This window comes from Camelus ferus, chromosome 3 (assembly GCF_009834535.1).
Source record: "Camelus ferus isolate YT-003-E chromosome 3, BCGSAC_Cfer_1.0, whole genome shotgun sequence".
In the NCBI taxonomy this organism is placed as follows: domain Eukaryota; kingdom Metazoa; phylum Chordata; class Mammalia; order Artiodactyla; family Camelidae; genus Camelus; species Camelus ferus.
The window spans coordinates 73,784,967-73,802,580 of NC_045698.1; the positions used below are offsets into that span (position 1 = coordinate 73,784,967).

At 40.6% G+C, this 17,614-nt stretch overlaps 1 protein-coding gene across 2 annotated transcripts in view; it reads right to left on the minus strand.

Moving 5' to 3' along the window:
* FBXL17 (F-box and leucine rich repeat protein 17) overlaps positions 1-17,614 on the minus strand; it is a 439,173-nt gene that overhangs the window by 14,892 nt on the left and 406,667 nt on the right. For both annotated transcript variants that reach the window (XM_032476466.1, XM_006195859.3), the window contains one exon: positions 5,959-6,101. In XM_032476466.1, coding sequence (XP_032332357.1) covers positions 5,959-6,101 — 143 coding nt within the window. The remainder of the gene's footprint in view (positions 1-5,958; positions 6,102-17,614) is intronic.

Below are 17,614 nucleotides of genomic sequence, written 5' to 3' on the forward strand. Positions count from 1 at the left end.
GAAGAGGGCTGGAGGAAGAGGAGATGGGAGCTTGGCTAAAACGAGGTTGAGAGATAACCTCTGAATTTCAGCTGATGTGTTTTTTTCCCTGTTTCAATTACCAGGAATAATCAGGAGAGGGTTGTAAAAATGTGTTTTAAAGTGTTCCTGTGTGGAAATCACCGCAAGAAAGTGTTTTATCAGCAAAAGGAACAAGATGCTGATACTTCAACTGAAGGACTTAAGTTCAGATTTTAGAGCCCCAGCCACACTCTCTCCCCATTTTTCATCTGCCTTTTCTTCTGCAGCGCAGGGCACTGCGGGCTGTTGGGGTAACAAGATGTCTCCCACGACCCATAGGGCTACACAATCTGATGGAGTCAGACCACTTCTGCCTTACTAGGAGGCAACGGTTTGTTGGTTTTTTTTCACGTTATTTTCTTTGATAAGGCATAGATTTGCAATCTTCAGTTTTGGCTCTGGGCAGTCTGGAAACAGCTGTGGATACATGGCAGGGAGAAGGGAGTCCCTGCAGGTACACACTTTGTTTCATGGCTGAATTGCTACCCAAACAGTCCTGGAAACAGTGCCCCACAAATTATTTTTCCTTTAAACTGATTTTTCCAGTTAGTTCTGTATATTAGTTACAGAGTCCTGTATTATTTTCCCCACAGGGCTTTCCTGCTTGTGATTCCTAAACAAGCTGATAAAAACTCCATTTTCTCCACAGAAATATTTAGGTTGTTGAGGTTTTCTCTTACCATAATTACTTCCTGAAAAATGCAGCGGTCAATTTTTCATGAATATTTTTACATTAAATTGGGCACACCAAACTTGGCCCTTGATATTTTAAGGTTGCAACGCAGATTCCTGGCTTTAAAGAGCTGACTGGTTTCCATTACTCGCTCTCCGTATTGGCTTCTCATTGATTTGATTAAATCTCTCTACCATTTAAATGAGGAACTCTGTGTGAAAACAAGGATTTCTTATGACCTGAAGAAATCATTTCTTATTAAAAGAAATCATCTGTTTCACTCCTCCACTAAGTACTTCAGGAATTAGGGCAGGTGGGGAGAAAGGTCTTGGCAGTGGCAGTTTGATGAGAAATGAATTAATTTGATTATTTCCATGGTGTGCATCAATACTAGTCAGCCTCCACGGAGGGCCCCCGGCCTGAAGGCAGCTGGATAATCAATAGGATCACACAGAGGCCTCTCCTCCCCCACCAGCCTCTCTGATCTTCTCTCGGCTGGCTCTTCACGCCTGTGTAATTCTAATTTATGTCAACTAGAAATCAAAGAAATTCCAAGAGGCTTTGGTCATAGGACATTGGGGTGGACCTTTCAAAATCTATTTATGTCTATTCCTTAAGTAATGTGGCCTCCACGGACCTCCTGGCGCCTCCATGGGCCAAGGAGAGGCAGCCTCACAGTGGAAGGGCTGCTACCCGCGCCGGGCACAGGCAGAGGAGCGCGGTTAGGTAAACTGAGGAATCCTTTCTCCTTCCTATCTACGACTCTGCAGGAACATATGAACTAATAAGCATTTTAAGCAAAAGGCTTTGCCAAGAGTGGCTCCCTCAATAACGCTCTTTAATGATACCCCAGACGCTGGCATTTTCAAATCAAATGAACAGTGTGTAAAATTAGTTCTGCATGAAGTTAAAAAAAAAAAAGTGAAAGGGAGCTTTTAAAAGCTCCAGCATTTCTTCATCCAACTGCTTTTCACAAGGGTTTGGCATTTGAGAATTGCTACATTTATGATGTTATTCGCTGCTCATAATTCAGGCCCTCTGTCTCAAAACTTCTGTATTAACACACGCTGCAGAGGTTTCCACCGCGGCATTTTATCACGGAGGTTATCCAAGCCAGCCAGGCTGCCTCTGGCCAGGTCTGGTTTCTCAGCCAATCCCATGCCACCGGGCTCCCTCCCTCCTCATCTACCTTGTTACCCCAAACATTTTTCATTAATCTTGAACACTGCATTTCCATTTGCCCTCCAGCTTTCCCAGGATTCTTTTTGGTCCTTTTTAGTTTTGTTCTCCATCCAAACTGCCTTGTAACAAGTGAGGAAAATATCACATTATTAGAAGAAACAGAGCTGTATAGAATCTAGAATTCACTGAAGTTGTGAAAATGATTTCTATGACCAAAGCCACCGACTGTCTATAATCGTGGAAAGCAGGACAAACATACTGCACTTATTAGAGAGTCCCGTTGGTTATACAAGTCGTTTTAACTAAATCACCAAATAAATGTGTGTTAAGTTGATAGGTGATTTCGGGTCAACTCTAATTCCCAAGGTCAAGTAAGCCTTTGAACAGTCTTTAAGAATATAAGTTCACCCCAATTCATCAAAGCCGTCTCACACAGCGTTTTCTCCTCTTGGTTCTTACAATGCACTCAAGTTTAGAAGATTAAGTGGCGTCGGCTTCAAAACCCAAAGTAATGCCTCTAACGTGCTTATCCATCCAGCCATCAGAAAAGCTACTCAAACAGGGGCTTCTTAATGCGCTTCCTAATTTTACAAGTGCTCGGGGAATGCTGCATTTGTCCAACGGCTGGAGGACTCCTTCCTTGGAGTCATCAATGTTGTAACCAAATTTACTACTGTTTAGCTTAGACACTGTCTGCTAATCTAAGTACATGTTGCTTTCATCTGCAAAGAATACACATAATGTTTCTCATCTAGTCTTTGTTTACCTAATGAAAGAGAGAGAAATAGCGGAAAAACATTTTTCTTCCTACAACGAATACAATGCACTTTATTTTTTATAATTCCTCAAAAGCTCCAGGAAGGAAAAAAGCAGAAGTTTGATAAAGTATAGCTTCCAAATCAAAGATGAGTGGCCCCAAATGAAACCAACTGCATGTGAAAGAAAATATAACTAGCCTTCGGTATTTCTGAGGACCCCAGGATCACAGAATATGAGCCCTGGGACAGACAGATAACACAAACCCCATCTCCCCCCAGTGCAGAAATCCCACTGACAACATGCCTGCCATGGGGCTTAGCTGTGTAGACCACTCAGGTCTCTTGCCTCCTCCTTTGGCTCCAGTTGGTGTGCAGAAAGGAGAGCTCCAGTTAAGTTTTTAGTGGTTAGCAGATTGGGTTAAAGCACAGTGAGAAGAGAGACAGCCCCAAACTAATCTTGTTCTTTAATTCTCTGTTGGCACAGATGATCAGACTCAGACAGACAGGGCTCTCGGTCTCCATATCCTCATCATAATTTCACTGTTTTTCATGTTTCTGTTCTTCTATTCTTTCTGCATTATTTTTCTCACTTCTTTTTGTGTGTGTGTCCCTACCTATTTGAATTGTCTTCTCTTCAACACAGCCTTTTCTCCCACTGCAAGTCTTCCTTCAGCCTCTTACCTCTGAGTCAGTGAGTTGATTCCAAGTAGAAAGTGTCCCACAGAGGCATTAGTTTTCCCTTGTAAAGTGTGTTGAAAATGAAATTACTGATATCTTTGTATAGAAAACAATAATCCCCACTCTAAATTTCAGTGAGGAAAAAGCATAAGGGCAGTATCTTCTCTAATCTGACTTTATTTTTCCCTCTTTTTAAAAATTTCCTTTCAAAAGGGGATAGTAGGCCATACAGTTTTTTCCCATTTGGAAATTCAAATATCAAAACACCAGTTAATATAATGATGCTAATGGTGAGAATAATCAAACACTGAGCATTTTATATATAACAAGCATTATTCTAAGGGCTTGGTATGTGTTCACTCATTTAAATGCTCACAACAATTCTACAAGACAGGTTCGATGGTCATCCTCAGTTTACAAATGAGTAATGGGCCCTGAGAGGTTAAGTGGCTGCCCAAGATGACACAACCACGTCAGAACCCAGATCTGAACCTGAACCCTGGATCCAAAGTCCGTGCCTTCAACTACCAACCTCTTTTCTTTCTTTGAATCTTGATAGAAATTAAAAATCTGGAGATGGATAGCATAATACAAATGTCAAATAGCTACTCACACTAGATTTCCATCCAATTAAATCAACAGGCAGGCTTTTGAGTTACACGGCTTTACTTGCACTTTGTGTGTGGCTTGGAAACTTTTTCCATCCTCATGGAACCCCTGTGCTTGGCCCTGATATGCCTTAAATCTGAGGACGGCTGGGCTGGGCCGCCCTGCAGCAGGCTGTGGTCGGACTGCCTGGTGCAAGAGCCAGTGGACCCTCAGAGTAGCTGGCTGGTTGGAGAAAGGACTCCGAGGCCACCTGAGGAAATGGCTAAAACCCTCAGGGACACTGTTCATCACAACAGCCTTCTTATCTCATTTTGGACTAATCTGCATTTAGGTAGAAAAGGATCCTTTCCTTAACTTAAAATTAGCAAAATGCTGCTCAGCAAATATGTCTGGAATAATCTCCTGCACTAACTGGAATACAAATTTCTACAGTTCATCCCTGAAAGTGGAGCTGACCTCAACAAATCTAAGGAGTATGAACTAGAAATACAGTGCATTTGAGAATGGCTGTAGGTACACAGACACATTTTGAACGCACACAATTTGGGGTCCCTACTTAGCTGGTGCTCATGTAGCAGCTCCTTCTGGCAGAAGCTGAGGGGCTCTGCTCTCACTGTTTAGTGTTTCCAGAACACTGCCTACTGAAGCCCCTTTCACTTGTTTTAAAAAGAAGTCATTTTAAAGTGACAGGGTTAGTAGCAGTGTTAGGTTAGTTAGTGAAATTTCACGGAGACTTGCCACCCCTGAGTCTCAGCGCTGTTGCTTAGTAACAAAGTCAGTCAGCTTTCTAGGCTGGGCTGACAATATGTAATAGAATCTCTCTAAACATAACTAACTGGCAAAGGCCTAGAAGTTGGGATCTTAAAGCACTTGGAGAAAAGAACTAGGTCAACCAACAAAAATGACAAAGCACACACAGAATTTGGGCCGTTCTTCTTATTTGCTTCCAGATTCACTACATGTAGAAAACGAATGTCCTTTGAGAGGCATATATATTAGTTTCACCCTCTTTCGCTAGATTTGTGCCTAATCACCATTTGCAAAAGTGGCACACATGTATAAACTATTACAAGACGCCAGTACTTTCTGAGCAAGTATCTGAGGTAGGCCTTTTCCAAGGAAGCACCTCCACGCCTGGAGACAGCCCCCAGGGCCCAGTGCCCTAGACGTGAAGGTCTGGGGTAGAGCCTTGGATGAGTGGTCTTGGGCCAGTGCCTGGTCTTTCTGGGCCTCCATTTTGTCCCCAACAGAACAAATGACTATTTCCTAGATTTGTTACAAGGGAAACACAAAAGTGACAAGGGGGAAAGCACTTCTCTAATGCCTGGTTATCAACACAGATTTTTATCATCTTCCTTCCTAGTCTTCAAAGGGCCCCAATATTAAATGCAGCACAATTTCTCAAACTCATGCTTATGTCTCTGGCCAGCTCCACAGACTCTCAGTGGGGTCTCTGGGACTGTTTCTCATCATCTGCAAAAAGTGGCATCTGAAGTGTGGAGGGAGGCAAATTCCCACAAAATACCCCTCACTGGCCCTTTCTTGCCCCAAATGTCCAGAACACATAGATGTTGAGCACTGAAATCGCATACTCTGGACTGTGACCAAGCACTGTGGCACTGTTCTTTCTACTTACTTACTTATTGTGGGCAACTTGGAATCCAGAACAGAATTTTACTGTAAGACCGCGCACGTGCCATGCAAACCTTTTTAACTGTGGTCCACGGACTTACGGAGAGGTGGCCAAAATCCCAGTTGACTGTGTGTATGATTGCTTTTCTTTCCGTATAAGCACAAAAGTCATTTTTCAATAGAAAAATTTAAACAATGATGTCAGATTAGTTTAGAAAACTGGGCATCATGTAATGCATAGCTGTAATAGCATATCCGTATATCCACACATCTATGCATGTGTGTATACACACGTATATACGGGGAGAGAGAAAGAATATAATAACAAGCATGACGCATAGAAAACAAACTTGATAGGCAACTTACTTTATCGCATCTCATGAGCCCCAAATATCTTAGAGACTTGCTGTTCTGCGCAATCAGGGTGGCTCCTTGGTCTGTAATTTCTTTACACCATCCAACGTCCACAGTCTCTATTGTCAGGCTGTACCGCCCGATGGCTATCAGCGCTGCAAGGCGGGGCAGAGAGGAAGGAGAGCAAGCATGAATGTTAGCAGCGCAAGGGATCTCTATCTTATCATGGCTACTTCTCTCATTTCCTCACTGAATTTCTTCCTGCAATGTTGTGTGTAAATGAATGTTTTGTAAACTAAATTCAATTTAAAACACTTCAGGAGAGACTGTCCTATGACAAACCCTTTCACAAAGTGAATAATCCCTCCATAATTCCCTTTCATTGGCACACAATCTTTTATCGGTTTTACTCATTACAAGGTTACCTGTTCTTCCAACCATTCATATCTGCAGGGGGAATAAATTAAAATGAATTACACATACAACGTTAGAGGAAACTCCAAGTAGTAATTACATTTTACTCAAGATAACTTTAATAGTTTTTAAAAGGAAAAACCCACGTAAACACCATTTCGAGGTGTGTTCTACTGTGTGTGAATTTCTTTACCAATTGGCGTATTTTCTTTCCATCTGTTCATGCTCTGTAAAATGTAAGAGTATATAATATTTTTCACGTGAGCCCTTCTTGGGACTGCTAGGAATTAACAGTACATTATACATTCAGTTGAATTTAATTGGTGCTCTGTGAGAGCGCAGTAAAGGGAATGCACTTGTTACAGTGAATTTCCTCACCGTACCAGAAGCCGTCCTACTGTCCTACTATTAACATATGAAATGAAGCCTGTCATGTGAAGAGGACGACAGTATCTCTAGCCTTGACTGTTGAGCGTTGTACCGACGTGCACTGCCTATCACTGCAAAGCTCCATGACCCATCACCCTGTCAGAGCGACTCGTCGGTGAATGTGGCTCTTTGCTACAGACTTCTGATTTAATAGACGTGCACATCTCTCCATAAGTGGAGCAGAAAAACAGATTTCAATACCTCCAGCCAGAAAAAGTTTATGGTGCATTGGTTTGTAAATGAAAACCCTGAAAACAATGCCACAAATATTAAAAAGAATAAATAATTGTTTGCTAATTATTTCCTCATTCTAAGATAGGATGAGTTGATTTCTATGACGTTCAAGCTGGATGATATTTTCCAATTGACTAGATTGAGAAGAGCAGAATGAATTACTTAACTTATGCAAATAAATGTTGCCTCTTACAGCTCTCAGAAAAAAAATACTCTTCCTAATTACCTCAATTTTTTTAAACTGTAAAACTCATGCCCATGCGTTCAAGGATCAAAACACTCCTAAGTAGCCAGATGTTTAAAGTTTATAAAAACAAAAATCATGATCCCAGTGTTTCTTTCCCACTGAAAATGCTTTCATAAAGGAAGGAAAAAAAAAATCGTGTAAGTTCCTCATGCTACCAATTTGTTGACGCTGTCATCTGTGTGCATGCTATTTTGGTGTTCAGTTTTCCCAGGAGGCAGGGCAGGGCAGGGGAGATCTGCCAGAGTTTTGCTGAGCGGTCTGAGTGTCATATTTTCGTGTAGTAGAAGCAATATTCCAGGTTAATCCCATTGGTGTTCCTGACCTAAGAAAACTGTTGTTACCTCTGGCATTGTCACACATTTCGTTGGTTATGATATCCTGAGGATCTCTTATGATAAAAGAAATAGAAGGCACATCAGAAAAATTCCTTTCAAAACAGTGTTCAAACTGTGATATCAAAAGATGGGGCACAAGATGCAAGATGGCCTCAGGTCGGTAGATTATATACTTTTCTTGAGGTTTGAGGCTAGAATGCGACAGTCCTGTGCTAGCCAGAGAAGGGTAAACCAAATGACCTGAGGGGTTTTCAGAGGCTGTTTTATAAGCAAATGAAGAGGTAACAACTATTGATTCCAGGTGCTAAAATCACTAGTGTTTGATATTGTCCTTTTCTTTCTTCTTTCTTTCTTGTCCAAATTAAATAGTAAATAATATAACCAAAGATAAATTAAGGTATTCAGTTTTTGTTTTGCCGTAATTCTATTTACTGAAGTAAGAAATACATTTTATTTTCCCTTAACTCATTCATTTATTCAAAAGAGCACTCATTCTACAACATTTTCTCCAATACTTTTTGACTATCCATGTGCTAGGCTCTGGGCTAAGAATTTTAGGTGCATTATCTCATTTAATGCTCACAGCAACCTTAGGAAGTCTTACTGTTAGTTCCATTTTAAAGATCAGGAAACTGAGTTTCAGAATTCTGGGAAAGAACAGTTGTCCCCAGATCACAAGACAGTAAGTGGGCGAGTGGATAGTTAAGCTGAGCACCGGCTCTCAGCCCTAGCTGTACATCAGATCGATGAAACTGGAATCACAGGGCCAGGCACCTGGCAGTTCTAGTACACTGCACCGCCAGCATATGGGACTGCGGTGTGACACGCCGAGCCCGTGCTGGGTCCCGGGGATAGAAAGATTCACAGGGAGGACAGTTCAGTGGGGCTGCAGGGTAGGGGAAGGGAGGGTTGGGTGGAAATGAAGACCAACCAAGTCAACAGTTACAACACAATGGAGTCATCCTCCATCTCTCCCCATTCCTTAAGTCCTTCTCACTTTTCAGATATCAAGGCCAAGTCCGCTTCTCAAAACCGATCACCCTGTCACTGACTGCCATTGGAAATGGTATTATTTATTTCTTTATATACATTTCTGTGGCTCACTTTTCCCATTAGAATGATGCCTCCTATTCACTGCTGCAACCCCCACGTCTAGCACGTACCTGGTACAGAGTCAGTTCTTACAAATATTAGTTGAACACACCAATGATGATAAGGTGATTAGGTCTGTTATTAGAGGCATGCCAAGGGGCATGGGAGCCCCTCACTCTTCAGGGGAGGAGAGAGATCATGGGAGCCCTCATGAAACAGTTGAACTAGGTCTTGAAGGATGAGTAAGGATTCTACAGAAAAACAAAGCTGGGAGAACAAGGAATGTCAGGCTAAGGAAGTAGCAGGTGTCAGGGTAAAGAGATGTGAAGGGACAGGGGAACTGCAGGTCATTCTGTGTGGTTGAATGTTGCTGAAATAAAAGCAAGTACAAGGAAGAGGTAGATTTAGTCCAGAAATATTTATCCAATGATTAGTAGCACTGGTAGGTATAAGAGACACAAAGACATGAAGCTTATATTCTAGACAGAGAGACAGATGTGAAACAAACACAAAGGTACATATAATTCTATCTTGTAACAAGTGCTCTGAAGGAAATGGAATGATCACTGTAAGAATGACATTCAGATGGCACCAGGGAGAGTCTTTTGGTGAAGTTACTTTTCATCCCTCTAATAGCCCTGCAAAAACAATACCCATTATAGAGGTAAGAAAACTGAGGTTAGGTACCTCACCAAGCCCCCATCCCTAATAAGTGGTAGAACTAGGGCACAAACTGAAATAGTTTGGCTCCAAGGCCAGGGCTCACTCTACCACAGCAGCAGCACCTCGGGAGGCAGAGGAGCCTGTGTGTGTCAGAATGTGTTTCCCTTCACCACCATTCAGAACTTAAACTTCACAGCTTACAGGCAGCCAAGTATTTACCCTGTGACCATAAAACAGGGACCAACAGAATCTTTAAATTCCAAAATATATACTGAGTAATTTACCTCTCTCTGACTACATCCTACCTTTGGGTATTTTTTTTTTCATTATTTTTCAGGAGCCAGCTGTGAAACCAGTACTGTGGGCTAGTCTCAGATTCATCTCCAGCCTCATTACTTAGCAGTTGTCTGACCTCAGGATGACATTTAACTCTCCTGAGTCTCGGCTTCGTGGCCAGCCCAATGGGGAGGCCGACGACATGTTCTGCCTACTTCAGCAGGGTTGGTCTGAGGTTCACATGAGACAATACATGTTAGGGAGTTTGCACTACATAAATGTAATGATTCATTTGACACTTTCCCAAACCATGCTACAGTGGTGCAGTTGATATAAAATGAAAAGACTTGAAAGAGTTTTGAAAAATAAAAAGCTCTGGGCAAATGAGAGTATTACATAAGTACTTAGTCAAGATGTCACTGCCAGAGTTCTTGAACTGTCTGTCCATTGTTGATCATGAACTTGTAGACTGCACCCGAGATGATCGGGCTGTAAGGCGAATGTATGATTTTAGTACCTTCATGAGGGGCTGTTGACACATTACAATGGTGTTTATTGAGCCCTGAAAGAGGATAAATTATGCAAGACAAATTCCTAATCCCGATGCAATTTTAGTACACTTTTTAATGTGAGTAACTAACACAGTTAAATTTTTAAAAGTTACACCAGTTCAAAGCTGTAATTCAGCAACTTATATGATGATCAAGGATACACATTCACTCACAATGGGCACTTTCGTTGGCATGTTGAGTGACGCACAGACATGAACAAATATGTACTTAATTTTGACTAAGAAATTCCATTTCTAGAAATCTCTCCTGAAAATATACTTCTGATTATAAAATTACACATATGCAAGTTTAGTCACTAAAGCATTGCAAAATGATGGATACAGCCTAGTGTCCATACAGAGGACAGTGGTTAAATAAACTATGCTAGTCCTCACAACTGAATACTATGCAGCTATAAAACATGAATGGGGAAAGATTATGAGGAACTTCCAAGTCATTCAGTAAAAAAGACAAGGTATAAAAGAATTTATATGGCATGCTACCACCCTACAAAAGATAAACAATTTAAAAAAACATATGAATCTGCTCATCTGTGACAAAGGAATATGGAGGAAGATAAACCAGAAACTACAGAGACTGCTTCCCCATAGGTGGTTGGTGGGAAAGGGGAGGAGAGATGAGGGGACGTGATGTGAGGCTGGGGGTGTGAGGAGCTGCAGACACTTCTTGGACGACCCTCCTTGGATACAGCTTTGACTCTCTGAATCATAGTAAACCTCAAATTAAAAGTTAAAATCAACCAGGATGGGGAAACCCAAGTGGATATAAACAGTAACAAATGGACCTATCTGTGTTACACGTGAACTGCAGGACCCTGACAAATAATATAGTCACACTCAAGGGGATGAGAATTAAGTAGTGTCACTTCGGAAAAGATTATTTTGACCAGATATTGTAAAGTGAAAACCAAAAAAAGAACCATCAGCAAATACTGCACTCTAGTTAGTAAATCTACTTTTCAGGGGTATGAGTGAGCACACCCCTTATGTGTAATCTAGGATGATAAATAATGAGAGACAGTCTTTACATTGTTAGAGAAAGAAGTTACAGATAAGCAAAGGGCAGCAGCTTATAATGAACCTTGTGGTACTGAATTGGAACCAAAGACATTAGAATGAACTGATGGTCTTTCACACACAGATATACATACAGATAAATACATATAGAAACAACTAATGAATATGATGTATGCACATGCGTGGGTGGCTGAGTATACAGACATACATTTCCTAGCTTTTTCTGCTGAGGGACTAGGAGCAATGAGATCCCAGTAGCAATGACCTACTAGCACCCAGATCTTGGTTTCTAAATATCATCCTCCCATAAAATAAATAAAAGGAATCAGGGCTTCTTATAAAAACGGTTGGTTCTAGAACTGAGGCAGGGAAAATAGAAGATGAGTGGGATATTTTGTGATCTTAGAAAAAAGAAGTGCTTAAAGAAGAGTGAGGGCAGATCAGAAGGACAGAGGATCTGATTAGAAGGAGCTGCCCACGGCCACAGGTGGAACAATGTGAGCAGCAAAATAAACAATGACAGTATTGGATCATAATTCAGAAAGTTGAATAAGCAGCCACACATTTATACTGATACAAATAAACGACCAAAGAAGGGCAGCTCTTCCTTACATAATAATTCCAATTAATAAATGTATAAGAAATGAGGGAAATACAAAAAACATCATCAGGTGAAGACCACAGTAATAACTGTTGCAGGCAAGATCCACCAATGATACCTATCAACTATCAAAAACTGTAAGTTTACAATGAAGAGACCCAGCAGACACCACCTTACCCAAATGACCCAGGTTAACATTACAAGTAATAACATACATGGAGATAATATAACACCTGATCACTTTGGCAGTATTCTTGCCAAAATGAATAATCTCGATCTACTCACAAGAAAACATCACACAGACCCAAAGAGAGAAACATTCTATAAACGAATTCACCGGTTCTCACCAAAAGGGTCAAGGTAATGGAATGTAAGAAAAGAATGAGGAACTGCCACAGACTGGAGGAGCCTAAGGAGACATCACAGCAAAATACAACGTGGGATCCTGGACTGGATCCTGGAATAGGCAAGGAAATTAGGGAGAAACACTGGTGAAATTCAAATAAGATTTGTAGCTTAATCTTACTGTTTAAATATTAATTTCCTAGTTTGATAATTGTACTAGCTTACTACCGTAAATATAAGTTGCCAGCATTAGATGTAGCTGGGTGGAGAGTATACAGAAATGCTCTACTATTTTTGCAACTTTTCTGTAATTCTAAAATTGTTAGAAAACAAGAGGAAAAGCATGAATAAGCTAACAATAGATAACAAGTGAATGAACTAAGTAGAGGACTAAAATTTTCCAAGTGAAAGCAGGTATTATTTTCACACTAAGATCTGATATATAAATGTTAGGACTAAAAATACATTTTTTTCCTCCTAGGAGGAAGATTAGTCACATGAGTGCATTAACAAGTGACCTGCATGTGCCATTTTGTCCTTTCCAGTTCTGTCGTCTGCTACGGATCTATGTACCTGTAATAAAATCAGAAGAAATGCCCTAGTGCTTGAAAGAATTAGGCTTACAATTTAACAGTAGGATTAACATCTTTCATGTAATACTTGGATAAAAGTCATTTGCAAAGAAACTTCTTGGCACGGATACAAAGAGCTACATATGAAAAACGTTCTTCTTTGTGGAAGGCACAGAAACTCAAAAAACAAAGAAGCGACACCTTCAGAGACATCTGTTGTTTGAGATGGTCCCTGCGAAGGCTCCCTCCACCCCGCAGGGACTGCAGCAGTGCTTCCCAGCCCTGGCCGTTCAGGAGTATCACAGGTGCCTAGAGAAAGTACCGATGCCCGAGTCCCACCCCTGGAGGTTCTGATTCAGGAGAAGCTACAAAAGCTCCTGTGATCCCAATGTGCAGTCAGGGCCGAGAACCACTGGAACAGAACGACTTACAACTTGGGCAAAGTCAGTCAAGTAAAAACAAAAAACCTCATTTTTAAGGATATAAATAGCTTACGTATTCTAATATTTTAAAACAACTTTGCCTCTCAAACAGGTGTGACTTCTTGTACATGATCCAATACTTTTAGTCCCTTTATTTCTAATTTATAGCCTTCCTTCCATGTTTATACATTATTATGTTCCTCCCTTTATTATGCAGTAAACCCAATGGTGACTACACTTTATAATATTTTTCCAAGTTGTCCTTTTTTGTAAATATTTTCCTTTACTTCATTGCACTTATTTCTATTTCTAATGCAGCACTTATCAGAGTTTGTTTCATATTAGAATTATTTATCAACATGCCTCTCTTCCCACTAGATTGTAAAGTCTTTGAAGCCCCGAATGTAGAGACTGCTTTTCTAGGGTCCCTGACTCTCTGAAAATCAGTTCACTTTTTTGTTTTTACAGTTTTAATATATTTTTTGGAAGTATAACATATATGCAGAAAATTGCACAAATCCTCAGGGCACAACTTGATGAATTGACAAAGTTAACACAGCTGTGTAACAGCAGCCGGACTGAGAAACAGAGCAAGACCAACCCCTAAAGCGCCCTCGTCCCCTAGTCCAGTCACTACCCCTCCCCAAAAGGATAACTACTATCCTGACTTCCAACCACACAGATTAGTTTTCTTGTTTTTGAACTTCATACAGAGTCAAACACCCGGCACACTTGTTTCTGGTTTGCCAGCTGTCCATTATGTTCACGGGATTCATCTATATCGCTGTGCGTACTGGTAGCTCGTTCATTCTCAATGATGAAAAGTATTCCATTCTATTATGGATGGACATTGGGGCTCTCTCCACTTTTTGGCTATTAGGTACAATGCTGCTATGAATATTAGCATGCACATCTCTGTGTGAATATATATTCTCACTTCATTTGGGTAAACACCTAAGAGTGGGATTTCTGGGTCATATGGTTAGGTACACACTTAACTTCCCAAGAAACTGCCAAAATGTTTTCAAAAGTGGCTATACCATCTTACATTCCCACTAGAAATATATGAAAGTTTCAATGTCTCCACATCCTTGCCAATACTTGGTGATGTCTGCCTCTTTGACTATAGCCATTCTAGTGGGTGTGAAGTGGTACCTCATCACGGCTTTTAATTTTCATTTCCCTAAGGACTAATGATTTTGTATGTCTTTTCATGGAGTCATACACTTTTTAAAAATCCTAGCTTAGGGCCTTGATCCTTGCAAGTATGCAGTAAATATCTATTAAGTTAAATTGATGAAGAGGAAAAGCACACAGATAATTTTTCTATTATTAGACTATAGCAGAGAATAGCATTCTATACAAGAGATAACTTTCCACGTAATTTGAAGAAAAGCACCAGTAAAATAAACTTAGTCTATCCTCTGGAGACAGAAAAGTCTTAAAGTTTCTTAAAATAAGAAAGTAAATTCAGGGGAAAAATAACATTACAGAGAACTTTCCAAGTGCTCATTTACTTGTGGAAATTTCAGACTGTGGAGTACGCTTTATTTAGGAACTCTGAATCTCTGAAAATCAAGTGAAAAATAAATCTAATATGCAAATTGTCCAACCAATGGTGGATACTATTAGAGTGGAAACTTTAATTGTGCTAGAATTTTCAAGATGCAGCACACAGGGCATTCATTTTCCACAACTCAGCTCACCAGGTTCAGAAAAGCAGCACGTGAGTGTTGTCTGACTCACAAAGGGAGCAAGCTGGCTGTGGCCCCTGACCTTTCAGGGAAGAGGCTCTCCTGCCCTATACATCCTGAAATGGAAATGCAAGCATTATTTATAGGCTGTGTCTGCTCTCCTTCCTACAAGATAAACAAGTTGTTGGAACAGTAAGAGTTCAAGTGAAGGAATTTTTTTATATAAAAGTCTTTTAATGCATCAGGAGCAAGGATAAGTATCCCCCCCCCACTTTATCCATTCTTAATTATATTTATTTTAATAGTAGAAAGACATAATTATGATTGGGTAGGTAGAATCCATTTCTGAATATGTGACTTCCAAAAGTGTAATGAACAAGGGGTGCATTTAGAACTAACCCTCACCCAACAGGAATCTGATCCACTGCTCTGATTTCCAGAGGTGCTGTGTTTGGTGGTAACCAATCCTTTGAATGGAATGGTCGGGTCCCCTGACAATCTCCTTATTAAATTTAAGAATTAAAGACGAGGAAGAAAAAAAGCCTTACCACTCTAACATTAGCTGAGAACCTAAAGTCCGTGGTTCAATGATTCTTTTTCATCCAGCCTGCATAAATGCATACAGTACTTATCAAAGAATTATGCATCCTTTTCAAAATCCTAACATTATATTAGGTTTCCTCACTTTATGAGAAGTGAATTCTGGGCCTAAATATGTTCGTTCGTAGATATGGAAAAGTACATTAGTGTCTCTGTCATCTAGCTGTCTTGGCCACCTTTCTGAAATGAATTTTCCAGACCACTGTGAGGAAACAGCAACAGTTTCAGGCAGGCATCAGATACCGACATCCCTCTGCCCCAGTGTGCAGGGTAGGATGCAATTTCAGCAACTGTCACTTAAGGAATTCCAAAGTTGGTGACAACACATGTGTTGTCGAACTGCTCAGTAAACATTGTACAAGTATCATAATATCGAAGGGAAGGGAAACAAAAGGAGAGAAGAATGCGTGTGGATGTCAGCGGAGTGAATATCCGACCTTTCTTTCTTTCAACAAATACTGACTGAGTACCTAGTCTGCACCAGGGAATGTTTCCAGAGCAGTGGATAGACATCAAATCCCTGCCCTTGTGGAGCTTGTATTATGAATACAAATAAATAGTTAGAATATATACTATTTTGGGTGGTAATGCTTTGAAGAAAAATAAAGCGGGGACCAGGGTTAGAAGGACTACAATTTTAATTAAGGTGGACAGGGAAGGCCTCACAGAAAAAGTGACATTTGAACAAAGATCTAAAGGGGCAGAGGAAAAAGGCATGCGGACATCTAAGAGAAAAGCATTCTGTGCAGAGCAAACCTAGTGCCAAGGCCATGAGGTGGGAAGGCTGCTGGCTTGTTCTAGAATGAGCAAAGGAGCAAGAGGCCAAGTAGCAGACTTGAGATCAGGGAATTGATGGAAAGGGGGTGGACAAAATCATCTCCCGGTCAATGTAACGACATTGGCTGCCTCTCTAAACGAAACGGGAATACACTGGAGAATTTGGAGCAGAAGGGTGGTATGAGCTAACTTAAATTTCCAAAGGACTTCTCCAGCTTCTGGATTGAGAACAGACTGTACAGAGGCGAGAACAGACTGTACAGAGGTGAGAACAGAAGCAGGGACACCAATGAGAAGGCCACTGCAACTATCCAGACAAGGAGTGACAGTGGCTGGGCCCAAGGTTACATAATAGGGATGGAGAGAAGGAGCTGAATTCTGAATAGATTGTAAAGATGAGGACCCACAGTACTGGCTGATGGACTGCATATGGAGTAAAGGAAAGAGTCAAGAAGGTGAAGAGAAAAAAAAATCTCTTTTTGGCACTTAAGAGTTGAAAGAAATTTCCTACATGGGACTTTATATGGCTGCTTTTGGCATCCTCGTGTACGTAGGTGTCCTTGTCCTGGTAGGGATTGACTGGTTTCTTCTACTGGCTATAAACTCCACTGAGAAGAGCAAAGCCCACCTTTTTCATTTTATCACCATTGTCCAGCATAGGCCCTTTACTTGTTAGTACTCAACATATGTTCATTTAAATATGTGCATCTTAGGTAACACAGTTACAAGTGCTTAGGGAAAAAACTCAGAAAGGTGCCTGTTTTGTATTCTCTAGAGTTCATAGTATCCTTTTACTCTAAAAATATTGATTGAGTCGCTACAGTATTTCAATCACTGCGATGACTGTAGGGATCTTTGGGGAGATTATAGGTAATGCACCTTTTTCCTTAGATGTTTATCCATTTAAAAAATGTTCAACACTAGGCATGTTGTACATTGACAAATGATTAAAAACCAGTTTTTAAAAAGGGGCTACTGGACAGATCACTTAATTCTACCAGAGTGAAGAGAAGAACTTGACATTTCCTACAGTGCCATTTCTCTCCAACCCAGTGCTCCTGGGCAAACACACACACTTACTGGTGCCAAATTTCGATATCTAAAATCATGTGAAATCATGTGAAAAGAGCAAAAAGCTATTTGCAAACTAAAACTAAACCCAGAAAGTTGAGCTCAGTTATTCCTCCCTGACTGTAACCAGAACAGCTGTAACTCAGGGACTGTTGTCCGGCATGTGAACTAGTTTAGATCCTGGTAATAATTCTTGTTTATGGGCATTTTTTGGCCATAGAAGGACAAAATGAGTAAAAATACAAAATTCAAAGTATTTCAATTTGAGATTTTCAAGTTGAGTGCAGAACTAGAATAAAATGCAGAGA